The sequence below is a fragment of the Ursus arctos genome, unplaced genomic scaffold (genome assembly GCF_023065955.2).
Source record: "Ursus arctos isolate Adak ecotype North America unplaced genomic scaffold, UrsArc2.0 scaffold_16, whole genome shotgun sequence".
NCBI classification, from domain to species: domain Eukaryota; kingdom Metazoa; phylum Chordata; class Mammalia; order Carnivora; family Ursidae; genus Ursus; species Ursus arctos.
In genome coordinates, this window is record NW_026622830.1 from 24691329 (window position 1) to 24718489 (window position 27161).

At 51.8% G+C, this 27161-nt stretch overlaps 1 protein-coding gene across 1 annotated transcript in view; it reads right to left on the bottom strand.

Moving 5' to 3' along the window:
• Positions 1-27161, bottom strand: part of BPIFB1 (BPI fold containing family B member 1) — a 35330-nt gene that overhangs the window by 4958 nt on the left and 3211 nt on the right. The window contains exons 4-23 of the mRNA XM_044385649.3: positions 26910-27059; positions 26131-26212; positions 22722-22785; positions 20908-20993; positions 19744-19923; positions 18820-18873; positions 18179-18337; positions 17662-17729; positions 17084-17129; positions 16094-16157; positions 15078-15154; positions 8707-8830; positions 7416-7632; positions 6107-6211; positions 4952-5083; positions 4108-4192; positions 3947-4010; positions 3415-3500; positions 2403-2585; positions 245-298 (exon numbers count right to left, since the gene is read on the bottom strand). Of these exons, the coding sequence (XP_044241584.2) occupies positions 245-298; positions 2403-2585; positions 3415-3500; positions 3947-4010; positions 4108-4192; positions 4952-5083; positions 6107-6211; positions 7416-7632; positions 8707-8830; positions 15078-15154; positions 16094-16157; positions 17084-17129; positions 17662-17729; positions 18179-18337; positions 18820-18873; positions 19744-19923; positions 20908-20993; positions 22722-22785; positions 26131-26212; positions 26910-27059 (2080 nt within the window). The remainder of the gene's footprint in view (positions 1-244; positions 299-2402; positions 2586-3414; positions 3501-3946; positions 4011-4107; positions 4193-4951; positions 5084-6106; positions 6212-7415; positions 7633-8706; positions 8831-15077; positions 15155-16093; positions 16158-17083; positions 17130-17661; positions 17730-18178; positions 18338-18819; positions 18874-19743; positions 19924-20907; positions 20994-22721; positions 22786-26130; positions 26213-26909; positions 27060-27161) is intronic.

Genomic DNA, 27161 nt, shown 5'->3' on the forward strand with positions numbered 1-27161 from the left:
GTACTAAAGCCAGCCACCTGGCCATGGTCCCCTGGCCGGGCGACGAGCTAAGTGCCTTACTTGGGTCAATTCCTCTAACCCACATGGCACCTGCAAAGTAGCTGCTGTGAATTTTGGAGTCCACAGTAGGAAACCCTGACCAAATGGAACATGCTTATGTGGCCCAACCCTGCCCCCATCCCAGACTCTTTCCTGAGACCCTGGCCGTGGTGCTGGAGGGGAAGGAAGCTGGCCACACACCCACCTGCGGCCTGGGCTCCCGCTCTCCCAAGGACAACAGTTGAATGAGCTTGGCAGCCTGGAAAAAGGGCAAAATGTGTGGCTTTTAGAATCTTGTAGATCTGTTCTGAGCAGCTTCGGGGGTAGGGGTGTCAGTGGGGTTCAGTGAGGTATAATTGCTTCCAACTGAATGCACAATCCTCACGTCAGTCATTGTCAGCATGGGAGGAGCCGTTCACCCTGGTTTCTCACCATGATATATCTGGAAATGTTAACTTTTTGTTGTTTCAGTGATCTCCTCCCCCCAATATTTTACTGTGAAGATTTCCACGTATGCAGCAAAGCTGAAAGAATTTTATAGGAACATTGTATTTCATCACCTATTCTTCAATGAACATTTCCTATCCTTGCTTTATCACATTTCTGTCCATCTATCCATACTCCATTGTTTTTTGCAAATCATTAATCACGATAGAAAACAGTAAAAAATGTATAAAGTAAAAGGTATAAGTCTACCCCAACACCTCTTCCCCTTTTCCTTCAAATCCAATTTTAGGGATAACTACTATTGGCATTTTGGAGTACATCCTGACTGTTTTCTACACACATAGAAACTTGCATGGATGAGAGCATTCTAACTGCATGGTCCCGCACTGTGTTTTTTTCTCTCAGTACCAGTATATATAGAACGAGCCCAGTCTGTTTAACAGCTGCATAGTACTCTGCCTTGTATGACCACAACCAGACTCATTTTACCAATTTGTTATTGATGGACACGTAGGTTAACTTTCTTTTTCACCCCGTAGCAAGCAAAGGTAGAAAGAGCACCCTTGCCCGAATAGTCTTGCCCACTGGTGTGAGAACCTCTGCAGACATGGAATTACCGTGTTCACTGATAACTGTCTCAGAGCTGCCACACCTGTGTGGGAGGAAGGGCACAGCATGGGGAGACCTGGCTCTGCTCCTGATCCCACCTGCTGGGGCCCCTTGGGCAAGTCACTTTCCCTATCTGGGCCCTCGTTTCCTCATGCAAAAAATGGAGCAATAACATTAGGTCTCCCCTGGATCTCCTTAGGATTTCGTATTTCAGAGTTTATGAGCACCAACTGTGTGCTGAGACATACGATAGCATCCATAGTCCCTGCCCTCAAATGGGGGAGACAGTAAGCACGCAGAGTTAAATAAACCCCAACGAACATACATGTGTGTATATGTGTACACATGACTTTGCATGTATAACTTTTACACACACTCAGTGTGATTAGTGTTTTGAAGGGAAAAGGACAGAGAGAGAGAGAGAGAGAGAGAGAGAGAGAGGAGGTGGGGGGAGAGAGAGGGAAGGGTTATTTTGGGTATTTAGATGTGGTGGTCAAGGAGGGCTCTCTGAGGAGATGACATTTGCACTGAGACCAACAGTGGCAGGAAGAGTGTTCCAGGCAGAGAGGCCAGCATGTTCAAGGGCCCCGAAGTGGGCACCAGCTCAGCCTGTGCCGCTGGAGTGTAGCGGGTAAGGAGACAGAGCAGGAGAGGTTGGCAGGGAGCTGCAGAGAGGACACTGGGCTTTATTCAGTGTGGTGTGGAGCTGCTACGGGCTTTTAGGCAGTAACGTACCTGGATTTCTCCCTCATTCGATCCCCTCATCGACCCTGGGCACTTGCTCTTCTTGCAGACTTCTGGGCATGTGCCTCCTTGTCCCCATTCAGGCCACCTCCTCAGAGACGTCTTCACTGACTGCGGCACCCAGGGCAGCCCTGTCATCCCCACTAGTCACTCGCTGACCCTTTGCTCTTATTATAGATAAGATAAATTATTTTATTTATCTGCCTGTTTCCTTGTTCAGTTTCTATTCTCCTCCTTGACTTTGAGCTCTGCAAGGACAGGGCCCGTGGGTGCACAGGGTCTGGCACATAGTAGGCTTTCAATAAATATTTGTGGCATGAATGAATGGATAAGTGTTATGAAGAAAGAAACAATAAATGCACCTGGATGTTTAAGGAAGTCTTCCTAGAGGAGGGGACTTCTATGCTGGGTTCTGAAGGCTGAATAGGAGTTCTCTCAGGAGGTCCAGAGAGAAGTGACTTACCTAGGTCCACCCAGAAAGGCACTCTGCCAGCTGGGCCTTGGTTTCTTCATGTGAAAAGTAGAGCAATAAAGTTATGTACTGCCCTTTCTTGAGCACTCACTTTGGAGTCCTGGGAGTCCACATGGATCACCTTGCTGGTATAGAGGCAGGACAGGATGTCATTGTAGGTTTCTAGCCCAAAAGCCAGGTCCGCCATGCTGCCTTGGGCTAATTTTGGAAGGGGTTGAGGGGTCAGGCGGGCAGGCCTTCGGGGTCTCTGGCCAGGGCCGCAGGGTGTCACAAGCTTCAGAAAAACGAAGGAGAAATTCAGGGGGAACAGTTTCTCTGCCCAACAAGTGGTTACAGCTGTAACCAGTATCAAGGGCTGACTTTGCGCTAGGCGGTGCTGAACGCATGTGCGCAATCTCATTGCAACCTTATAAGGGTGCACCGTAACTGTCCACATCGGACAGATGAGGAAATGGAAGCCCAGAGGGGTAAAGTGACTCGCTCGAGGTCCTACATGGTAAGAGGTGGAGCTGGGTTTTGAACCCACAAGCCCCCTCTCCTTGCTTCTCCCTCCTCTGACCCCATTCCCTTCTCTGTGCCTTTGTTAACAGTGCCTCCTTCCTATCCTCTCACATCTATCCTTCCTGTCCACCCGACCCACCTCTGACCATTCCATGGGGATGAGGAAGGACCAGTGAACGGGAGTTGGGCAGCCAGCCCCCTCCCTTCTCTGGGCCTCGGTTTCCCCATCTGAGGGGTCCCTTCCAGCTGAGCGTTACACATGATCCTGCACCCCTGAACTGCCCCACCTGCCCTCTTGTTGGAGCCTGATCCCCGCTCACAGGGCACGCAGCCCTGTGGCCACTCCTGCTCTCCAGGGTGGAGGCGGGACTCTGCTCAGCACCAGCTCCCGAGGGCAGGGGCCTGCCAGCTCTCCCCTCCCTTCTCCCTCCTTCTCTCTCTTCTCTTTTGGCCTACCACCTCCTTTTACGTGCTCCTTCTCCCCCTCCTTCTCCTCTTTATGCCTCCTATCCAGAGAAGCCCCACCTCACTTTCCGCTTTGCCCGTCCTCCCGCAGGCCAGTGGATGGAGGGTCTGCCCTGGGTGGGACGGGGGTGGTGTACCTGGACGTTCATCAGAATGGCCTCGTCTGTGAACTCCGTGGTGGTGACATAGTACTGGAAGTCTTCCGGGCCCGAGATGGCTGGGGCTGCAACGAAACCAGGACTCAGCTTCCCCTGGGGGTGGGTGGAAGGATGTGGGGAGGCAGGGAAGCAGGCAGAAATTTGTTCTCTGTCTCTGCTTAGCTTGCAGTTCCTCGTGGGCTAGGTCTGTGCTTCTTGTGACAACATTTATTGAGCAATAGCTTTGTGCCAGGTTATATGTCTTATTGCAGCAGTGCAGTCCACTCTGTAGGTCTAGGATTAGTTCCGTTTTACAGATTGGGAAACTGAGGCTCCAAGGGAAAATGACTTGCCAAGGTCATAAGGCATAGTGCCCTTTCTCGCCCGCACTAGAAAGGAGGCTCCCTGCGGGTAGACTTGTTTTGTTTGTTTCGTTTGGTTTCCTGTCCTATTCTCAGAGCCTCAAGCATTGTTCTTGGCACACAGTAGGGGAATGGAAAATAAGCCGCATCCTTGGCCAGGAGCTACGTACGCAGAGTGACGTGTAGCAGGCCTTCCAGCAGTGAGTTGAGTAGAGTCGTGGCCATGGGGCACACCTGCAGGGAAGGCACGACGGGGTCCTTGTCAGGTCGAGGGGCTTTCCCTCGGGGTCACACCCCTCTCCCAGGAGGCGGAGGAGGATAAACAACATACTATCTTCTGCAGGAGGAAGGGCAGTGCCTCATCCAAGACACTTGTCACCAACGCCAGAGCTGTGTTCGCGAGGAGGGGGTCCATCCTAGTGGTGGGGGAGGGCAGGTGGGGTCTGAGACACCATGGAAGGGGAAACTGAGGCCAGAGGCAGGAGTCCAGGGCAGGGCTGGAGGGATCATGTAACATGGAAACTTTAGAGTGGCGGCTTCCTTCCTGGTGTCTCTCTTCTCCTCCCCTACCCCTACCCTTTCCTTTTCTGTTTTATCTCCTTCATGCCTTCTTGCTCTCTCTCTCCATGAGTTCCTCCTCCTCTATTTCTTCCTGATCATCCCTCTCTGCCTCCGTCTCTTTATTTCCTCTCTGATAAAGGTCTCTGGGATTTTCAAGGAGGGAGAGTCATGGAAGGCTTCCTGGAGGAGGTGGTTTTTGTGCTAAGGTTATCTCAGCACGTGGGTTAGCTCGTCTTTTCCCCACAGCTACCCCATGCTGGCTGAGTTCGGTGGGCAATTCCATTTCACTGGTGAGGAAACAGGCTCTACAAGTCAAATAGCTTGTTCAGGGCCCCTGAGTAGGAGGCAGCCAAGCTGAGATTTGACCTGAGTGGATGCCCACTCTCATCCATGACATTCAGTGTGGAGAGAGGAGATGCTGATGGATGGTGTATGCAGCTTGCAGCCCCAGAGATGGCCCTGTCCCTGATGCCCTTGGTCACTCAGAGAACGAGGCTGGGGAGAGATAGCCCCTGCAGTGAGTCTCAGTGAGGGGCTGGGCAGCGGGAGCAGTGCAGGAATTCCTGGCACCCACTCCTGCCCAGTGGTAGCACAGGTGTGGGCATAGTGCTCACTGCTCCAGGACCTTGATGCTTAGGTATCCTGGCGGCGTGTGACACTCCTCGAAGACCACCTTGGTCTTGTTCCCCGTCTGTTCCAGCCGTCCCCCAATGCGAATGTTCTTGATGACTCTGAGCCGCAGTATCCTGTAAGGGCAGCGTGTCTAGGTAGGCTCCAAGCCACAGCCCGAGGCAGAGGCCAGAAGTCATAGGCTGGTGGCCTGCAGCTGCCTGCAGGGCTCAAATGAAAAACTAGGGGAGGTCGTTAAAGATACGGATCTCATACTTCGGAGAACCTGAGAGATCTGCCAACACCAGCCAGCGTCCTCGTAGTGGGGCAGTCACCTGGGGCTGATGGTGACCTTGAGGTGGGCCAGAGGTGCTCCAGGTGCTCCGGTCCCCACCAGGCCCAGGGCTAAGTTGTGTTTTTACTGCTCATCACTACAAGGGCGATGAGAAGAAAGAAATATTTCTCTGTGTCCATCGCTCTACCAAAGACATATTTCTTTATGCTCCCTTGTCTCTTCAAAAGTCAAGCTGGACCAGGAAGGCCACATTTTACAAGAAAACCAGGGGTGGCCCTGTTCCTAAAGGGCGTTTATGGAGATTTGCGTCATGTGTAGACACCACCCATAGCTGTCCCTCTGTTGCCTGCTGTGGTCCGAGCTCCCGGGTCAGCAGTGAACGCTCATAACAGCCATGTGCGGGAGCGGACAGGATCATCCCCGCTTGGTAGAGGAGGATGCAGGCCCAGTGAGCAGAAGCCCTAGTTTAGGTTGCCTGGCTGGTGAGCGGGAGCGGAGTCCTGTTCTGCTGCGCTCTGAGGTGAGCTTGCACCAGCCCTCCTCAGGCCATCCCGTTACCGCATCCGCCTGTCACTCAGGTGGGACACATGTTCCCCGACATGGGGTCGGAGGGTTTCATCCAGTCTCTGCTGCTGCCTCACCGTGTGATCCTGGCTGGGTCCCTCTCCCCCTCCGTGCCTGGGTTTCTCCGTCAGTAAAAATGACTTTGAAACATGCCCGAGTGGCAAGGATTATTAGGACCCTTCTTGTGACATAGGCAGGAGGCCTTTGCTAGCCCTGCAGGGCTGCCTCTTGAGTCATAGCGGTGGGGGGTGGGCCTGCCTGGCACCGAGGGGCGGGGGGACGAAGTACCCAATGTACTCACTCCTGCAGCGAGAGGTACAGTTTGCTTCGCAGCGTGACCTGCAGCAGGCTGTCGCTCAGGGTGTGCAAGGTCACCTCAGGTCCTTTGACATCTTCTATGACCAACCTGCCAGAGAAGTCCGGGCGGTGTTGGTGTGGCCGGGTAAGGCCGCTGTGGTTCTGTAGCGTGTGTGTATCCGGGTCGGCTGGAATAAGGGCAGACCCCAGGAAGAGTGGGAGCAGCTTTGGGACAACCCCGGCCCTGATCCCCAGCCCAGATGAAGAACCAGCCTCCAAGCCTTCAAACCTGGCTGAATCCCTTCCCTTCTTCGGGCCTCAGCATCACCCTCTGCAAAATGGGGGGAATACAGTAGAGGGCCTATGTACCTTGAGCCTGCCTAAATTCAAGTATAAGCATCCTGCAAAAGGGAAGCAAGCAGGCAAGAGTCAGAGAAAGCAAGATGGCTGGTGATCCCACCGCCATCCGCTGAGGGACCATCTGCCCTGTTGAACGTTCCGGAGGGAGGACATGAGCCTTCTACTCCCCTCAGTGATGTCAGTTCCCAGCATCTCCTTGAGCTGAGAGGAGCCCAGAGTATGTTTTGAACATGAGATACAAGCTGGTGACTCAGCTGGTGCCCACTAGAATGGGCAGCAAACCATCCCGAACTAGGAGACAGGCGTGGAAGCAGCAGTGCCCACACCTTGCTCTTGGACTTCGGCCCCCAGGACTGTGACACAATGAGCTCCTGTTGTGTAAGCCACCGTTTGTGGTACTTTGTTATGGCCGTCCTGACAAACTATACCATCAGAAAACCTAGATTTTGATTGAAACCCTCTTGATTTTTAAATTTTGGCAGTTCCTTAAAATGTTTAAAAATTTTTTTCTTTTGTAATTAGTGTTTTTCTGTTAAAAATATTTTTTTATTATGTTGTGTTAGTCACCATACAGTACATCATTAGTTTTTGATGTAGTGTTCCATGATTCATTGTTCACATATAACACCCAGTGCTCCATGCTGTATTTAAATAACACCGTGCAAGTTTGCAATACCCAAGTGTAGACTGAATGTAGAGGTCTGGAGGGCCGCCAGGCTGAGATTCTTGATTTAGACTCTGCTTTGTTCCTTGGATGATTTTAAGGGGCTTGGAGAGATTTAGAACACTAAAGGTGCACTTGCTGAGTGCTTTTCAGGCTATAGAGAACCTCCAAGGACACCTGGGCCTCCCACCCGCCCAGGGCTCCACTTGACGTGTGAGAACACTGTGGCTCAGGGAAAGGGCCGAGCCTGAAGGGGAAGAAAGGCCAGAGCCAGCCTCTGCAGACTCACCCTCCTGCCTGGAGCAGCTCCCCCAGCAGCGGGAGCCTCTTCTCTGAGAGCAGGTCCCCGACCAGGGACAGATCAAGCCCACTGCTCTTCCTGGAGAGGCCTCCTCTTACGAAGGGCAGGTGGTCCAGGATGGTGGCCCCTTCACTTGTGGGCCCCGTCACAGGAATCCTGGCCATGCGGTCCAGGACGTGGTGCTCCAAGAATAGGTCTGAAATGTCTGAGGACACAAGCCTCTCCTCAAGGTGGGGCTCACCCCTCATTCAGTCATTCTACAAATGCCCACTGGCACCAGCTCAGAGTCCGCGATTTAGATGGTCATTTAGTGGCAGGTACGTATCAAGTGCACACTGTCTTTTGGGCTCAGAGAACAGGAACAGTGACCAGTCTGCCCCTGAGAAATGTACATTCTAGTGGGAGAGACAGACAACCCAGCATCCGGATAAGCAAACAAGGCAATTTTTGAAAGTAAGTGCTACAAAGAAAATAAAATGGAGTCGAGTAGGAACATGACTGGGGTGAAGGTCTACTTCATATAGGGTGGTCAGGGAAAGCCTCTTTGAGGAGGAGGCATTTGAGCTGACCTGAGTAAAGTGGAGGAATCCATTATTGCAAGATCTGAGAGGAAAGCAATGTAGGCAAGGGGGAACAGCATGTGCAAAGGCCCTGAGGTGGTAATGAGTCTGGTGAGTTTATGAAACTGAAAGATCAGTGAGGTTAGACTGCAGTGAATGGGGTAGGAGGTGGATGGGCAACAAGGAGCTCATGGTCAAGAGGGAGACAGACAGACAGACAGAGAGGATAATTACAACACATCAGGCTAATGTCATAGATGAGACTTCACCAAAGAGCTGTGGGAGCTAAGAGGAAGGAGACTCCTGCTTGGGGAAACTGGGAGGGACTGTTAGAGCTTTGCCTTAAAGGATGAGTCAGAATTCACTACATTGGGAAGGAGGGAAAGAGAATTGTAGGTGGAAGAAACAGCACAGGAAGAGAAGGAGGCTGGAAAGTCTGTGGGAGTGGTCAGGGCAAGTGGCAGTGGAAGAGGCTAGGGATGCAGGGCCTTGAATGCCAAGATGAGGAGCTTGGAGCTTCTCTTGAGGGCACTAGGGAGCCACAGCAAGTGTTAGAGCAGGGGAAGGAAGAGGTCAGGTCTGGGTGAAGGAAGGCAAATTCTGCTGCTAGTGACGGGGAGGCCAGAAGAGGAGAAGCCTTGAGGAGGGCAGATGGTACGGACTCCCACCCTGCCTTTCCCTGAGATCTTGCCTCCTGAAGCCCACGCCTTAAATTTTACCTGTTTCCAGCTGATTCTTGCTGATTCGTAGGAAGAGCAGGTGCTGGGCCTTCCCTTGAGCTTCGGGCAGCAGCCCCCACCATAGCAGTGACCCCCAGAACAGCAGCATCCTCCCAGTCAAGACCTTTGGACAAAGAGCTGGAAACCCCAGTTGCCACCTCCATGTCCCCACTGGATACCCATTGCCTAGGGTCTCCTAACTCTGCCTCCCCTAGGACCTCCCTCCAGCTTTCCTCTCCTTGCCTTTCCCCCAGCTCCAGATCTGCTAGTCCTTGAACACAGCCCGCACCTCTCGCCACCTCACACTACTGCTTTTGGTTTCTTCTTCCTGGAATGCCCTTCCGCATCGTGTGGACTGCTTTCAAATCCAGGCTCTGCTACTTCCTGACTGTGTGACCCTGAGCAACTTACTTGGCCTCTCTGTGCCTCAGTGTTCTCATCTGTAAAATGGGGATAAACTAGGTTGTTGTGAGGAATACAGTATGTGCAGAGCACTTAACAAGCAGGGTGCTCAACAGCTGTTTATGTGGCTGGGTGACATGCTGAGATGTTAGAAGTGTAGTACTCCCTTTGAACCGTGAAGGTTTCTGGATCTTGATGGAGGACAGAGGATGAGGGTCCTGGGGGAGGTGTTAGAGTGGCTGGGGTACGTACTGGGGATGGGGCTTGAAGCCATGGCTCTTTACCAGCTAGGGAACTATTTCAATATTCCAACCAGGATGTTTGTACAGGTTCTTACCGGCTGAACTTCAGCCCTGCCCAGGTGGCCAAAGGATGTGGTTGGGACCCTGGAGACCGCAGGCAGGGGCCCTCTGGGTGGGCAAGCACGTGCCCCCAGCAGATGCAGCCTCTGGAACCGCAAGGCAGACCAGCTGGGATGCGGACCTCTCCAGCATCAGCAGGGCCCACCAAGGAGCCCCCCCCACACCCCCTGCTGCACCCATGAAGCCGCCACCCAGAGGGTACACGCTGCCCCTGAGCGAGGACGGGAGGCCCCCAAAGGCTGAGCCTACTCTGAAGTACCTGAGAAAATCCTGGCAATGCCTTGAATTAGTAGCATCCGGTTTTTTGTTGCTTGGTATCATAGGAATTCAGAACAGGGATTACATTGGGTAATAAAAAATGTATTTGTTCATTTGCATATGCAAGTTTTGGACTGGAGAATTTGTTCTCATGGCATGAAATATTCGTATTTTGCTTCCAGGCTGATCTGAAATTCACCCATGATTCATCCACCAGGGTTTAGTCGGTCCCTATTTTGGCACTTTTCTCACTCAGTTCACCCGAGTTGGGTCTCTCCCCGCTTCCTGCCCTTCGTACATCACACTGTCTCCCAGCTCTGCCCCTCTTGCCCTAAATCGTCCCTACCAGCCCCAGCTTCTACTTGAGTGCTTACTATGGGGCAGGCACCACGCAAGGACGTTGTAAAGCTTCATCACATTACTGAGTCCCCACCACAACGGTCTGGGATCACACATCACAAGTCCAATTTACAAATGACAAAACTGAGGCTCAGAGAGGAAAGACGACTCGCCCAAGGTCACACAGGTAGCAGAGCTTGGATTCGAATCACTAAGAACCTGTGCACCCCTTCACATTCTTGTAGGTGCTCAAGAAATGTTTGAGAAGTGCCCTCCTTGTCCTTACCTCTCCAATCACAGGATTGCCCGGAATCTCCCTGGTCTGTCTCCAGCCTCCCAGAAAGGCACAACTTTTATAACCTGAGCTCTGAAGCCCGGCTGGGTGGGGCCAGGGCTTGTGCTCAGAGGAGCTCTTCAGTGGAGGAAGGGGTCCTCTTGGCATCAGGCAGCAAGGGGCTTGTGGCCAAAACTGATAGGGCTCATCACTGAGGCCTGAGGGGCAGGCACTGGGCCCAGGGCCAACAGACCTCCGCAGGGAAGGGGGGTAGGGGGTGTGGGTTTTGGGGCGGGTCCTTTCCCTTAGGCATGACATCAGAGCTGTGGAGCCTGGGGCAGGGCCTTCAGCTCTTGGGAGAGAGCCGAGAAGGCTCCCAGTACGGGATGTGGCAGTCACAGAACCTAAGTGAGTAAGGGAGTGTATTGGGGGTGTGTGGAGGAGAGCAGGTGAATGGTAGAGCCAGCCTTTTCCATACATGGTTCTGTGCTATGCCTCTGCAGCCAGGCAGGCCTGGGTTCAAATCCCCACTGTCACTCAGCAGCTGTGTGACTGTGGGCAAGTTGCTTTTTCTTCTGAGCCTTGCTTTTCATGTCTGTAAAACAGGAACAATAAATCTACCCATGTCTTTGCGGTATTTGTGAAGGGTCACTGAGGTAACTCATATAGATGTTAGCACAGGGCCTGATCCATAGGAAGGGTTCAGAAAAGTTACTTATTTTAATTTCCATCTTAGAGAGGAGAAAATTGAGGCTTAGAAAGGTTAAGTGATCTGCTCAAAGTCACATAGCTAGTCTGCCGTGGCAAAAGTAGGATTTGAAATCAGGGCCCAGAGAAGGGACTGGCTACCCAGTGAAAGGGAAATTGGGTGTGCAAGAGTCCTTTTACGTGGGAACCCTGGTGCCCCCATTGTGAGTGTCAGCGCGGACTCCATTAACGCCGCCCGCAGGGAGTGGATCTGAGAGGTGATCCCAATGGAGGGGGAAAGAGGCGGGGAAGGAGCCAGCCCGTAAAGATGTATTAGTAAGCAGTGACCCCCGTGGGCTTGGTCCCATGGGGCGCTGTGGGAACCAGGGTGGAGTTGCTCCCCTGCCCCAATGAGTGAGGAAACAGGTTATTTACCCACCAGCCTCTGGGATGCTTCTCCTCCAGGAAGAGCTCATGGGTGGCTGGAACCTAGGAGCCACGGCTGTTTTGGAGAAGTGCCCCAATTTGGCTGGGTGTTGGAGCCTCTGGCCTCTAACAGGGTCGTGGGGTGGGACAGACATCCCATCACTGGGGCCAGATGGAACCAAAGACTAGAGGCCCTGCCTCATCTTCTAGGCTCTTAAAAGCGCCCCTTCCCCCGAGATCCTCATGCAACCCTAGGGAGCCAGAAGGGACCTGCCACCGACAAGGGGGACATTGGCTTTCTCATCTTCATGGTGAGAGAGGGTTCAAATCCAGACTTTTCAGTTATGATTTAGGAAAATAATGGAATGTGATATGTGGGGATGTAGAGGGCAACGTGTGTCTGGGAGTCGAGGATATGTGGGGAAACTGTCCCGTGGGGCCTGGCCCCATAAGTGTTTGCTGACCCTATGTACGCACCTCATGCAGGGACTTGTCCTGTCCTTCTCTGTCCATCTCGGCCTAGCCCATGTCTTCCTGGCTGCATTCCCAGGCTGTCACCTGTTCTTATGCCCGTTTGTGTCCTGAAGTTGGGTCATGCCTTTTCCTGAAACACCCACCTGTCCCTTCCTGTGGTCCCTTGTGTAACTGAAGGGCTCTATGTACTGAAGCAGGCCTGGAGTCTGGAGAACAGGGGCCCCGTTGTTTGTCCTGAACCTGCTGACATCAAGGAGGCCAGGAGACAATGGCCGTCACACACTGTCCAAGTGGGAAGGGCCTTTAGTGATAAGGCCCAACATCCTGAAGGCCAGGTAACAACAGTGACAATGACATCACCCACAGATGACATTGTCTGGGTACCTCCCATGTGTCAGGAACCCTTCTCTCTCATTTCATCCTCATCCCCCCGCCCCCTCCAACATGGGGACTATGATTGTCCCCATTTTATAGAGAAGGAAACAGAGGCCCATAGAAGGGAAGCCACATCCGAGGGTCAACCCAGAACTGAAAGCCGAGTTCATGTGCCTCCAGAGTCACCCTGTTCAGAGATCCCTCAAGTCAGCACACTATCTGGGTCAACAAAACATGTGCCCCCACCAGAGAGGTTGTCCCACCGTAGGTGCTACTGAGGCTGACACAGAAGGGAGGGGGGCGTAACTGGCTTTGTTATTCCCGAAGCCCGGAGAGGCAGCCATGACCCTGGACATTATCCATATACAGTCCGTAGATGGGCCAGACATAGCGCGGGCTTGGCCCAATTGTCTCAGAGGGGCCTACTCAGGACCCAGATGTGGCTGGGATGTCCAGTTCCCAAGCCTGCCAGAGCCAAGATGACTCCTGAGTTAGGACAAGGATAGACTCCAGACTGTAGGGGTCACAGACAAGTCTTTATTTATTGCAGAGAGAGACAGTCTACAGAGCTGGTTCCATACTCCCTCTGGGACCCAGCCTACCCTGGATGGCCACCATCCAAGCCTTCATGGGAGAGAGGAGAGCAGTCCAGGGCTCTACGAGGAGGCTGGGGTGACCACAAGGGAATCCTGGAGTTGGAAGAAAAAAGTCAATTCAGTGTTTTACCTCCCGCCTTGATGTGGTTTATGCTGCTGGTCCTCCACAGGGTGGCCCTGGCACTGGGGACCACGACTCTGCACTCACTCGCACAGAATTCTTGGAAGGATCAGAGGAGTAGAGTCTGTGTGTGAACAGTGATGCCGTGCAGGGCCTGGGGTACAGGGAAAATATCTGCATGCAGAGTATGGGATTGTGTAGGACCATTGTCCCCAAGCCCAGGTGATCACCAAAACTCCCCAAGAAGTTTCATAAAATGCAGATCCTAAGTGTGATGCAAGGAACTTAACCTATTAGATTTCCCCCAATATTTTAGTGTGATAATTTTTAAACAGAGAGCGAAGTGGAAAGAATTTTCCAGTGACCACTTGTATACTCAGCACCTAGATTCTACCATTAGCTCTTTCTAAACCATACTTGCTTTATCTCACATCTGTCCATTTATTCATTCCTTCAGCTAGCTTTTAAAATATATGTTACAAAGCTATAAAAAGGAAAGCAATGGGCTGCTAGCTGAAAATAAATGAATAGAGCAAAACGGGAAACTTGGAAACAGATCCAAAGAATGACACAATACCTTTCCAACCCAAAGTGCAAATGATGGATTATGCAATGCAAGCTGACTAAAAAAAAAAAAAAAAAATGAAAGTAGATAAATGTCCCTTAATAAGAGAGATGGGAAATAAACCAAGCGGTAGCCACCCAGTTTACAGACACTTGTTTATGCAACATGAATCGAGTGTAATACGTATTTTAGATGAACTGCTTATATTATAAGTGGATCATTGTACTGTAGTCCATTAGTGTATGACCCGTGTGTTCATCCATCTGCTGGGTTTTATGGAGGAGGAAGCTGGGCTCAGGCCAGAGGACCTGCCTGAGCTCATGGCTAGAGAGCGGCAGAGCCGGGACTGCACGGGTCCTCCGGTTCCTGAGTCTTGACTTTCAGCCTCTCTCTGTACTGTCCACGGCACTGTTCTCATTATTCTCCATCACAGCCAGCTGAAGGGTGGGCCACTGATAGTAAGTCATATGTCAACTTGCCTTTGAAACTAGTTAACAAAGCCTCCTACCCTTCCACCAAATGTGACCTCAGGGCATGGGGAGGCATTTTTGAGACTTCCTTTCCTCTCTGAATTTCTCCAGAATGAAACAACTCAGGAAGTCAGTGATACCAATCTACAGCTTTGGGCAAATCAGGACTAATGCAAGTTAAAGGTTTGGCCAAAAGTGCCTTCTGGCCTTGGGTTGGACACCTTGGCCATGGAAGGGTAGGCAATCGCCTGTGGGTTTTCTTCATTCTAAACAATTCTGCTTTCAATGTCTCCGCCACGTAGAGTGGACTAGAAACTCCAAGAAGGTAGGGGTTTTGTTCACTGTCGTGCTCAGTGCCTGGTACACGCTAGGTGCTTAGGAAATGCCTGCTGGCTGGCTGACTGAGACGGGCCCACCTCCCCGTCATTGGCCCCTGCAGAAGTTGGGGCCCAAAGCAGGCGTTGCAAAGGCAGGTGCGGAGTGCAAATCCCAACTTTGCCACCTACTGCATGCGTGTCCTTGGAAATGGATTTGCCATTTTTGAGTCTCAGTTTCCCTATCTGTAAAATGGAGATTACAGGCAGGATCTGCCACATGGATGGGTGTGAAGACTGAACAACATGCTGTTCGGTGGCACGAAACGATGCTGGGCTACTCAGTATTATTAACGCTAATATTTGAGGGTGGGAGTGATGCTGCCACAGCCCCCCCCCCCAGCAGCTGTCAGGGAGCGTCTCCTGAGCACTTACCGTGTGCCAGGCCCTACTGAATGAAGAAACAAGTGAATGAATGAATAACAGGTAGAGTGGAGAGAGCTGGAGGCACATGCTCCCCAGGCTAGGACAGTCGTCCTCTTACTCTTACAGATGAGGAAGGGAGGCCCAGAGAAAAGAAGGGGCTGGTCCCAGGCCCCCCATGAGTGACCGGCAGAATCAGCATTGGAGTACAGGCCCCACCTCCCAGCCCAGGACTCCCCCCAGCAACTGTGCCCTCCCTGGGGCAGAATGTTTAACCCCACTCACCTTGGTGAGAAAGGATGAAGCTTCCTCGAATCCCCAGGCCTTCACCAATGGTATCTGGATCCCGGATCTTAATTTGCCTGAAATAATCAACGTGGTCAGAGACTGCTGGGCTTGGGTTGAGCAGCCCTGGGCAGGGAACTTGGGGCCTGGCACACCCAGTTCGGACTGTCCCTCTTGCCTCTGCTCACCTGCCCTGTGGCCGCAGCACCCCCCAGCCTCATCTCCCTGCCCCATGCTTCCAGCACCAGCTGCTGGCGGCCCCCAAGGGCACCCCTCACGTCCTCTCACACTTCTGCTAAAGAACCATCAGGGGCTCCTGTCATTCACAACGGAGGTGTCTATACATTGAGATTTCCTACTCTAATAAAATAAAGAGCGAAAATGATGTAGTTGTCATAGGTTACTCATTCTCCCCACCCCCATAACCTGAGGCTTAACTAGAGTATTCTACCATTTCTCTCAGCTTCCTCCACTAGTAACAAAAACAACAAGGCAACATCAGCAACAGTTAAGAGAGGTTGAGACCCAACTGTGGGTCAGGCCCCTCCTTCAGCCCTTTATAAACAATGTCTCCTTTATGCGTCGGAGGAAGGTACTTTTATTTTCCCATTTTACAGATGGAGAAACTGAGTTAGGATGATAAGGCAGCTTGTTCCAGGCCAGGCAGCCAACAAGCAGGGGAATCAGCACTTGAACCAGATCTACCCGAGGCCCCTCGAGTGTACTCTAGTTGTCTGTTTACACCTCTGTCTCTCTCCTGCCGTCAGCCCTGTGAGGCAGGGGCGTTGCCTGGTTCAGCTTTGCACGCCTAGGTTCTGGCACTAGTAAAGGAACTGGCCTGGGAAGTTGGAGACGGAAGAGGTCATTTCTAGTTGGGCGACCAGGAAGCCTTCCTGGAGGAGGGAGAATTTGAAGTAGACTCTGAGGGTGGATGGAAAGTGAGATGCAGGCTGGAGGAGTGAAGCACCCACCATCAAAACCCTGGGGAATGGGGGATGGAGAGCAAAGGGACGCACCGTTCTCGTTCGGCAGTAGGACAGAGACGAGGATCTCAGTGGTGATGTTTTTCAGAAGTTCAGGCTGTGAAAGAGAGGGGCCTTGTTACCCTGGCGGAGGATCCAAAGTCCCCCAAGCCATTCCTAATATGGGTACAGCCCCACCCCATGGCCAGGGCAGCCAGGGGAGATGCTGGAATCCCAGGCTCCTGCCAGTCAGAGCTCTGAGGGTTCCCAGGACCAGACAGGGCAGTACAAATCCAGCTGGGCCCTGGGTCCCAGTGTGCGTGCGCGTGTGCGCGCGCGCGCGCGCGCGTGTGTGTGTGTGTGTGTGTGTGTGTATGTGAGCATTGGAGGGATGCCACCCCCAGGGGCTCCACTGCTACGTTCCAGCTGAATTTGCCCTGAGGGAATTTCACCCTGCTTCCTGAGTTTTGACTTCTCCAGTGAAGTCAAAGTTCTGATTTTCATGTGGGAACCTCTCCACTTAAAAATTAGCCAAAAAATAAATAAAATAAAATAAAATAAAATGAAATAAAATAACCAAAACATGTGGACCAAAAACCAAACCAAAACAAAACATGGCAGAAGACAGGATGCAGCCAGTTTGAGATCTCTGATCCACTCTGACTCAGCTGGGGAAACAGAGGAGCAGAGGGAAGGGGTTGTCCAGGGCCACTGAGATGAGTCTCGTGAGCAAAATGAGATTGCAAAAAGAAGGGATTTGTTTTCTAATTAAGAATCAAAATGTTACAGAAGAAAAGTGAATGCGTATCTGTGTATTTGTGAGTATGCACGTGTGCTCAGCTGCATCTGCATACAGTAGGTGCCCAGTAAACACCAGAGCGGGGAGGTTGGACTTTGTGGCTGATAATGTGGAGGCTGGCCAGTCCACCATGGGGCTGCCTATGGCGACATTGTTCCAAGCAGATCTTGGTCAACATCTCTCTTTTTTAAATGGACCGTCCTGCACTGTCCCCTGTGCCCCAGGGACAATCTATTAATACTCACGTTGAACAGGCCAATGCCTGAGTTCATCAAGTGGATCCGATCAGAGCTGCAACAGAAGATGCCCTTGAGAATGGCCTCTCAGAGGCACATTCATTCATTCTTTCAACAACTATTTATGGAGCACCTACTACGTAGGGTTTGATTTGTCCCAAGAGGCTCCAGTTTGCACCCCCTGAACTCCCTTTGGGGTAGCAGGAGGGCTGCGGGATGTGGGGAGAAAGTGGGCAGAGGTGCAAAAGGCAGCTGGAGCACTGTGCTTCCAGGCTGGGCTCATGGGGGTCAGCATCTGGGCTTGACGGTCACTGCCACGGTCTTGGAGTTGTGCAGGATGGGCTGAGGGGATGGTGCTGGCCACGCTGTTCCCGTGGGTCAGCCTGTCCCACAGCTGCTGCAAAGCAACTCTTCTTTCCTTCCCTTTCTCTGATATTTGGTCCCCGAAGTGGGACAGTCCAGGCTAGGTCACCTTTCTGCACATCCCGGAGTAGCCTTTATTCCATGCCCCTACCCCGGAGGTTCAAACACTGGGTGTTTAAAGCAATCCACTGGTCAAAAGGTGAGACAATGATTAACATGTTTACCTGATTTCATTTAAGTTGAGCATAAGTCGGTCATCTTTGGTGTAAAACTGGGCTTCTGAGCTGGCTTCCTGCAATGAGAGAAGCCCATTTCTTTTAGGGGTTGTGTCAAGCATAGGGGGAAAAATGCTCTTCCAGCTGATGTTGCCAACCTGATAGGATATTATCAGCTTGGGGCACTTCCATGAGGGGATAATCTGAGGATGAAGGCAGTACATAGCAAAACAAAGTTGTGCCAGACGGGAAGAGAAGAGTGAAGATGACATTGACTGGATCCAGCCATTTTTGAAGCTAGACCATCTGGACGTCTCAGTTATATGAGCAAATACAATTCCTTCTGTGCATGTGAATTAAGTGTCTGCCCGAAGACCCTAACTAATAAAGTCACAGGACCAGAGCTGGGCCTCCAACTGGGTGACAAGGGTGGTGGAAGCGGTTAGCAAAGCAAGAGGGGGGAACAGGAACAGTGAACAGGAGGGTCCCCCTGGTTGCTGCTCATGCCACAGACAGTTGAACTCACGATGCCCAGGGTAAAGAAGGGGCGGTGGGCTTCATTGGTGGCGAATACTTCCAGCACGATCAACTGGGCCACCTTTGCACTGCCTTGGTCCAGAAGGAGCTCTGGGGTCCCCTGAGTTACAATCTTCACCATCTGTGTGGGCCCCAGCTGATTTGCAGCCTGGAAAGACATCAGATCCGCATGAAGCCTCCCAAGTGCCTCCCCATGGCCCACAGGCCCCATGTACACTCTGTCCCCCTTCCTAGCCTCCCTCTTCCCTCTCCTGCTCCAGCCTCCGTCCTTCCCTCTGGTCCTGGAATGGATTGTTGTCCCCATCTCACAGCCTTTGGTTTTGCTTCTCCCTCTGTCTGGATTACCCTTCTTTTCAGGGAAGGTCTCTCTCATTTCCTAGATTATATTAGGCGCCCCAGAATGCCCTCATAACCCCTAGAATCTATCCTCGTCACCACACTTGTAACGGAAATATCATCTGTGTACTTGATCCAGGTCGCATTTGCCCTGATAGACTGAAACCTCTGTGAGGGCAGCAGATGGCCGTGCTAGAAGGAAACAGAGCAGTCCTACCTGTATTCGACGCCCCAGGGGGCAGCGGACAGACTACAGCAAATACCTGTCAAACTGCAGAAGCCAAGTGGACCAACCTGTTCACTGATCACGTTGATGTTTGACTTCAACCGGCGGGCCAGCTCAGGAAGCTGAGGATGAGAGGAAGGCAGAGCAGGTCAGCTGGAGGGGAGGGGGGAGACACACCTCCAGCAGCCCCACTGCCTGGATCCCCAGGACCCCAGAAAAGCTGGGTGGGCCTGATGGTCCAGGCCCCATGACTGTCACTGGTGGAAGCCAGCTCCTGTGTCAACTGCTGCAGGGCATGGGGTCCTCACTGGCCTGGACTTTTCCTGTGGGTTGTTGGTGGTTGTGGGTCTTGGGCAGCTCCCTGCTCCCCGAGGACATGGAGACGTGACCCAATTCTTAACTCCAGTTGTGAATGTGGTTGCCGGTGACCATTCTCCTTCTCTCATCACACTAACTTTGGGCCAACCCCTTCCCCCTCTGGGCCTCAGTTTCCCCATTGGTGACTCTGGAGGAGGTAGCACACTCCAGTTGACTGGTGGTGGTTGTCTGCTGTGCTGGGTTGATAAGGATTCCGAGACTGAGTCGGCATCTAGGCTCAATAGTAAGGAGGATCCTGATCGATTAGTGATGTCTGCCGTGGGTCCCACAGTGGACAGCAGGGGCACGACTGCTATCCTTGGACCACTCACTCTCTGAGATGCCCTTTGGCTCAGTGGGACCGTTATTTGGTAGAGGAATCAGGTGTATCAGGTTCCAGAGGGCAGAACTAGGACTGGCGCTGGATATTACAAGGAAATTTGCAGCTTTAGAGCTCTATGTCAGAGGCAGGGTCCATTAGAGGAGGGAGTGAGCTCTCTATTACTGGAGGGATTTAAGCTGAGCCTGACAGGGGATTACTGGTCAGAGGCTTAGGGCAGTCCTTGAGCCCCCTTGATTCAGGAAATTCCCATGATGCAGCAGAGAGGGCCCCATCCTCTCACGCTGAGACTGACCACATAGTCCAACAGGACCACGAGTTCCTCCGGAGGGAGCAAGACAGCTACTGCAGCGTTCGCCACATCCTGCCTCACAGTGAGGCTGAAGGGGGTGCTGTCCAGGTAGGGCACCGTGAGGGAAATTGCAGACTTGTTGAACCACTTGGTCACGTCTCCACGGGGGTCCAACAACTTGGCCTAAGAAGACACAAAGCAGACAGCTGGCTGGGAACTTGACCTCCAATATCTTACCCAATAATGACCTAGAAGAAAATGAGACCATTCAGCCTGTTTCCCTTTGCGCCTTTGCTGACAGGACGCTTAGCCTGGAATTCAGTGCCTTCCCTGAGGTGGTGAGTGAGCTCACGTGGCCGGCAACATCTACTCCACCAGCACCCCTCAGTTAATCTCTGATTTTTTAAAAACTTTGATGTCTTCTTTGGCATATAGGTTTTGACTTCTCAGATACCTCACGACCCCTTTGGATAAAGGGAAATTTCAAAACTGCAACAAAGTTGATGAGAATGTTTGCTGCGGTTTCCTAAAGCATGCATGAAAACTGTGCTATCCAGGTTCACCTGGTCCCTCAGGACTCCAGCCCCAGTATGAGCGTGCGGCCCTGCACAGCAGCTCCTGGCTCCTCCTGCCCGCCAAGCCCTGTGCAGCCTCACTTCGTCTTCCCCTTGGTGACTAGTACTGTCTACATTTTACAAGTGAGGAAACTGGGGCTCAGAGAAGTGACGGAACTTGCTCAAAGTCACACGGCCAGGGAGTTGTGAAGCCCAGAGAGACACTCAGGTCTGTGCGATCTCCAGGGATGGGTCTTGATCCTGGGCTCTTGTTTCAAGGTCATCAGATATTTGGGGTTTGGCAAGGTTGCCTGAGAGGAAGGTCAAGAGCCCCAGTGCATACGCTGGGCTCTGACTGGGGAAACCAGAGGCAGAGGCCAGATTGCTGGGGCCGATGCTCTGTGCGTCGCCCTTGGATTCCACCCACTGGGGTTCCTCCACCAGGATGGTGTCCATGGGACACGTTCGGCCCGCTGAGTTCCTAAATCAGTCTGTGTGTCCTAACTGTGAGTGGTGTTTTCTCCCCTGAAACAGACCCATGGTGTCTGGTCCTGGGCAGTCAGAGAAGGGCGGTGATGTCTCCACTTTACTCTTGAGGTCCCATGACACTCACCCCCAGCTCGAGCTGGATGACGTTACCCTTGATGGCAGGAGACAGAACGTCAAACTCCAGGCGGTCAGAGCCGAGGGAAACGGGCACTGCTCGGGGACAAGAAGGAGGTTCTGTGAGGGAGGAGGGCAATATTGGATGGGGCGCTTTGGGGGCCGCTTTGGGCTGGAGCTGCATCATTGCCTGGGGGTTGTAGGGAGGAGAAGGAATAGCGATGTTGACAATGAGAACGATGATGAGAATGACATTTATTGAGCGTCCGTCAAGCGCCACGTGCTGTGCTAAACCTTTACACTTAAACTTTACACTCAGTTGGGCTTCACAGTAACCTTAGGAGGTGGGTCCTGTTTTTATCCCCATTTTACAGATGGGGAAACAGGCTCAGAGAAGCAAAATGAGTCGCTCAGGGTGATATTGTGAACGGATTTGAGCCCAGTCAGTCCGATGCCAAGGTCCTGAGTCGGAACAAGACTGAACTACTGTTTATAACTCTCTCCCTCCTCCAGGGGACTGGGATCTGCACCCCTCACCAGGACAGAGTACCTGGTGCACGCCCATCTGTGCCCTGGATGGTTTGCGCTCGCCTGAGGATTCCCCACTTGGCCGCCAGGTGGCAGTGGAGTCTTACCTGCCCGGGCTGCTGGGTGGGGAATGGGGAGGGCTGCAGAGAGGTAGGTTCAGGGACAGGCAGGGAGTGAACCCTTGGACCACCTGCTCCCCTGAGGAGACCTCCTGCTCTGCCCCTGAGGGGCAGAGGAGCCAGACAGGCTTCTGTTCGAGTCCCAGTAGCCTTGGCTACTCTATTTCTACCTCTGAACCTCAATTTTCTCATCTTATAATGGGGTAGAAATCATAGGTCGTACAGGACTGGTCCCTATCTAACTTGGCTTATGTCTGAATTACACCAGACCTGGAACTTGCAGAACTGGGTTCAAGCCTTCTCCTATGACTAATTTCCTCTGTGAGCTTGAACAAATGACTTAATTTCTCTAAGCCTCAGTTTTCTTGGTGATGATGGCTACTTCATGGAGTTATTTGAGGAGTCAGCGAGACCCAGCCCAGTCGGAGCTCTTTGGGTGCTCACTGCATACTGATTCCATTCTCCTCTTTTCCTCTGCTCTGGTCACCCTCTGAGTGAGCTTCTTCAGATCCCAAAACAGTGGATGGTAGCATTTTCTTCTTCCTGCTAATTCCCACTCTGAGACCTCTGACCACAGCACAGTTGTGAGATGAGGGCAGAAGCCTGAGTTCTCCCATCTCTGCTATTCTCAGGGAGGGAGAAATGGCCTCCTTCCTGAGCGCGTATCTTGCCTCTTCCCTTGTTTTCTCTTCTCTAATAGCCCGCAATTACTGCTGTCTCATCCACACATTCATTCTTTCATCCATTCCACTCCCGTTTGTAAGCACTTCTCTGTGTGGGCAGAGCGCCTGCTATGTGCCTGGAACTTCCCCGTAAACTTTTAATCCTCACTAACAATCTTGTGACGTAGGGATATAGAAACCCCATTTTACAGATGAGGAAACTGAGGATAAGGAGGTGGAGTGGCTTTCCCAAAGTGACAGAGCACGTCAATGGCAGAGCTGGGATTTGAACTGGGAAATCTGACTCACATAGAAACTTGCACATAGTAGGTACTTGTGAAGTCACAGGTGTGGTGAATTCCTGTCTGCGCATCTTCGGGAGGGATTCATAGATGCTTGCTGTTGGGCCAAGTTGCTGCTCAGGCTTGACTTGGGAGGTCTCTCCTGGGCAGAGCCAGGGTGTGGAGGCTGGCTCAGCAGTAAAGGAAAAAGGTGGGAGAGAGCAGAGCACCTACCGCTCACCAGGCGCAGGATGTCCGTACGCGCATCCTCAAAGGCCGCCTTGACCACGGGACACAGCTGCAATGGCACAAATGCAGAGGCTCCACGATCGGGGGGCCAGAACACAGCCCCACAGTGACCCGTGCCCGGCCCAGCCAGCCTGAGCCCCTGCGTCCATGGCCAGCCAGGCTTTTGTCCATGGGACCAAGGACTTGGTATTGTGTCCACTCCACATCCATCCCTGCATTCAGAGCCCACCCCAGCCCCCAGCGTTGCCTGGGTTCTTTTGCAGTGGCTTGTCCCTTACCCTATGCCCAGGGTGCCCCTGCCGGCCCGCTGCCCTCTCCATCGGACTCCTTGTCCTGTTCACGAGAGCCCGTGTTTTCCATAAGAGGGAAATGGAGAATGTATTTCTTCATTCACTTACTTAGTCGACTAGTCATTACTGAGTTCCCTCTTTACGCCAGACTCTAGAACGGGGCGGGCAAGGCAGACCCAGCCAGACTCGTGAACAATCTCTTGCCTTTTGTGGGTTTCTAGCTCCCAACACATTCCTTTGCCTACTGAGCTCTTCTTCCCCTACAACTGCCAGCAGTTCTCAGCAGGGGCTGATTCTGTTGCCTAGGAGATATTTGGAAATATCTGGGGACACTTAGTTGTCACAACTTGGGGGAGGTGTTATTGGCATCTAGTGGCTAGAGGCCAGGGATGCCACTACACATGCCACAGCGTGCAGGACAGCTCCTACAACAAAGATCTCTATGACCCGAATGTCAATACTGTGGAAGGTAAGAAGCCCCGGCCTCACAGAACCCTGGCCTTGCCTGTTTTGCTTAAGGAGGACGTTAAGCCTCTGACTCACTTGCTCCCGAGTCTCAAGAGTCTTGTTCTCAGGCGCCTGGCTGGCGTGGTCCGTTAAGCGGCCGACTCTTGGTTTTGGCTCAGGTCGTGATCCCACAGTCGTGAGATCGAACCCCACGTCGGGCTTAGCACTCAGCGTGGGTTCTGGTTGGGATTCTCTCTCCCTCCCCCACAGCCCCTCCTGCTCATGCTCTCTCCCTCTCTCTCAAATAAATAAATAAATCTTAAAAAACAAAACAAAGCAAAACCCAGAGCCTTGTTTTCTGCTCTAGGTAGCCCATTTTCTAGGGCAGTGCCCTGGGATTTTGTCATTTGTCTTAGATACAATATCCCCAGTGGAAGAATCTTCCGGTTGACCGCCCATTGCTACTCTTGAGAAAGGACAGTGCACTTCAAGAAATTTTTTCTATGAAAGTTTTCTATGAACACTTAACTTTTTCTATGAAAAACCCATTCCCTGCTTCTAGCTGCTCTGCCAATCCAGAACGTAGGGGGCGTGGAGGCCTTGCGCTCGGAGACCCCCAGCATTGGCTGCCAAGGGCCAGCGTGTTCCTCGTGGGGAGGGGGTCACTGGCAACCTTGGCATCGTCTCTCACAATTCCCTTTCTCTCACTTTCACCAGTGGCTCTCAACGCTGACTACACGTTAGAATCCTCTGGGAAACCCGCTGGAATTCTCTGGGATACTACATTCCCCCCAGCCCCGTTACATTGGAATCTCCATCAGGATTTTTAAAATCTTCCCCAGGTAGTTCTGATGTGCAGCTAGGGTTGGGACACACATATTTCCACTGAAAAGGGCTTTGGCATTTTCTAGATGGGTTCCTGACAGATTTAAACATGGCGTGCCCTTTCCCTGCATTTCACGTAAAATATGCTTACGACCATTGTATTGAATCCACTGACCTATGGTGGGTAACCATGGTGATTAATGGAACGCCAGGTTTCTCCTCTCATTCATTATACTCACATACTTGCTCCCTTAAAAACAGATATTATTCAAACAGCATTTTTATTGTCTATTTTCTAGTAGTAAATACATTTTTTAGCTAGTAAAGTATGATGCCAGTTAAAATATGATTTAGCTGGAGGCTGGGGAAAAATTTCCAGCTGGGCCCTACTTTAAGAAACTCCCACCTTTAGGGGCGCCTGGGTGGCGCAGTTGGTTAAGTGTCGGACTCTTGGTTTCGACTCAGGTCATGATCTCGGAGTTGGGAGATCGAGCCCTGCATCGGGCTCCGCGTCCAGTATGGAGTCCGCTTGAGTTTCTCTCTCTCCCTTTCCCCTTGCCCCTCCCGACTGAGCTCTCACATTCTCTCTGTCTCTCTCTAAAATAAATAAACTCCCACCTTTAAATAGAAAAAAAATTCTGAAAAAATATCTCATGTAAGAAAAGACAAATTTTACAGAATTCCTCCCTTTCAGATTCCTTTAAGAAGTCTCTCTGGAATGGCTTAGTCAAGTCTTAAATATGATGCAGCTATTACAACAATTATGAATTTCATACAGTGGCGTAGAACATAGGTATAACTTAAGGAATCAAATCGTACTGACACTGAGTACAGCCGCATGCAAATATGAATGCATGTGAGTGGAGATTGGAAGGCACATATGTACAAAAGAGAAAAAGGCTGTCAAGTTAGGGTGGAAGGATTACGGGCACTTTTCCTCCAAAGTCATCTGAGTTATTATATCATCTTTCCAATTCAAGAAAGTTTTATTATAAAAAAACATCAGTTATCTGACAAGGCGTTTCAAACCCCAGGAGGCCCACTGTGCTTGGAATTTACAGTGGAAATCAATGGTCACGGTTACAGTTCTGGTTCATCTGTGACATATAAGGGACATATAAATTGAGATTAACTTGTGTTTATTGACTCAGAAAAATAAATCCAGCAGGGCCTGGTGGGTGACAGACCCCTGAAGACAGGTTGATGTGAGACAGCGGTATGCTAGAGCCAGCTCGTACCACTTTGTGAGGGCCAAGTGTTAAATTTTCAGGAATTTCTGAGCCACATGCTATACCCAGACATTATGAAAAATTAAATTATATAAACTTACAACTAAATAAGTTATACTAAACGCAAAGCTAGTGAGAACTCAAAACTCATTATTTCCTAATTATTTTGTTCTATTTTACTATTCTCTATTGCTCTCCAGGTTATTTATGTCAATTGCATTTGTGTGGCAGAAATGCCGTACAATAGTGGGCTGCTGTGCGTTCTTACCCACTGCTCAGTGACCTCACATGAGTAGCTTGAAATTGTCCTTGGAGCACGTGTTTACCCCAGAGAATCAGCAAGGGCTACAAATCAGGGTTCCTTCCACTTGACCTCCCCAGAGTCAGTTGTTAATAATTTATCAGCACATCACTGTTCAAGATCTCCTGGGTGACTTTTGGCAGTTCCATGACCTTCACCTCAATGATCCACTGAAAGAATGGTCAGGCCCTGAAGTTTCCCACTCAGGGAGACACAGGTCCCCGAGCACCAGCTCGCAGTTCCACCCCAGCCCCACAGGGGGAGCAATCTTTGCAGGCCGGAGAGGCCCTGAGTCCGCTCACCTGAGTTTTCACCAGTTTGGGCAGGGCTGGCACCAGGAGGTTCATGACCTTGTTGGCTAAGGAGTTGACCAGGAAGGAGACCCTTCCGGAGAGGAGAAGGGGAGAGAGATTCGGAAGGTCAGAGATGATGCTGTTTTACAGAAGGGAAGACAGAGAGCCTAGGGGAAGGAGGCACTGGCTCAAGATCACACAGCCTGCTCCAGACAGGGCTGGGACTAGACCCCCATCTGCAGAGAGCTGTCAGGGAGTAGAAGCTGGGGGTGTCCTTCGCAATGTGCGCTGGAGACTGGGATGATGGCATTGGCATTTCTGCCCATTCTCCCGGTAAGGAGAAGTGGAGGGAAGCACCAGGCCCAGCGTGTGGAGTGCCTGTGGCTGTAGCCTGATCTCGTCCTCTCCCTGCGGTCTCAAAGCTGAGTCACAGGGACGCAACTCGCCAGCAGCACAAGGACAGTAAATGCAGGCAATGCATTTGCTTGACTCCAAAGCATGCTTTGACCCATGGCCCCACTCAGGCCTGCCCGAGGTGGTTTGAGGGGCCCTAGGAATGTGGCGCCTCTCAACCTTCAAATGTTTGCCCCACTTCCTGGCAGGATGCCTGAAATCCCACCATGCTTGTTTCTGCTCTTGATGTCTTGAACTTTCTTTGGCATCTCAGATTCCCTGAAAGGAGCCTCAGTTCAAGAGTCAGGAGGGATCAGCCCCTTTCTGTCTCTGGGCCTCAGTGTTCTCCATCACCACCCGGCTTCCCTCCCAGGCATGGAGGCGGCCACACTCACTTATGCAGCAGGCTGATGCGCAGGGTCCCCCCGCTGGTGGAGCAGTCGGCGAGGACAAGGTGTGCGTGGCCACTCTCACTGGTGTTCACTCGGATGATGGCTTGCACCTCTGTTTCCATGTGTAACTCCACGATGGTCTTGACCAGGGGCCTGGGAGTGGACGTGCCCGCACTGTCTCAGCCCCAGGTCGGAGCAAACCTGCTGTCTGTCTCAGTGCTCTGGTTCTCTCACCTCCCAGCTCGAACTCCTCTG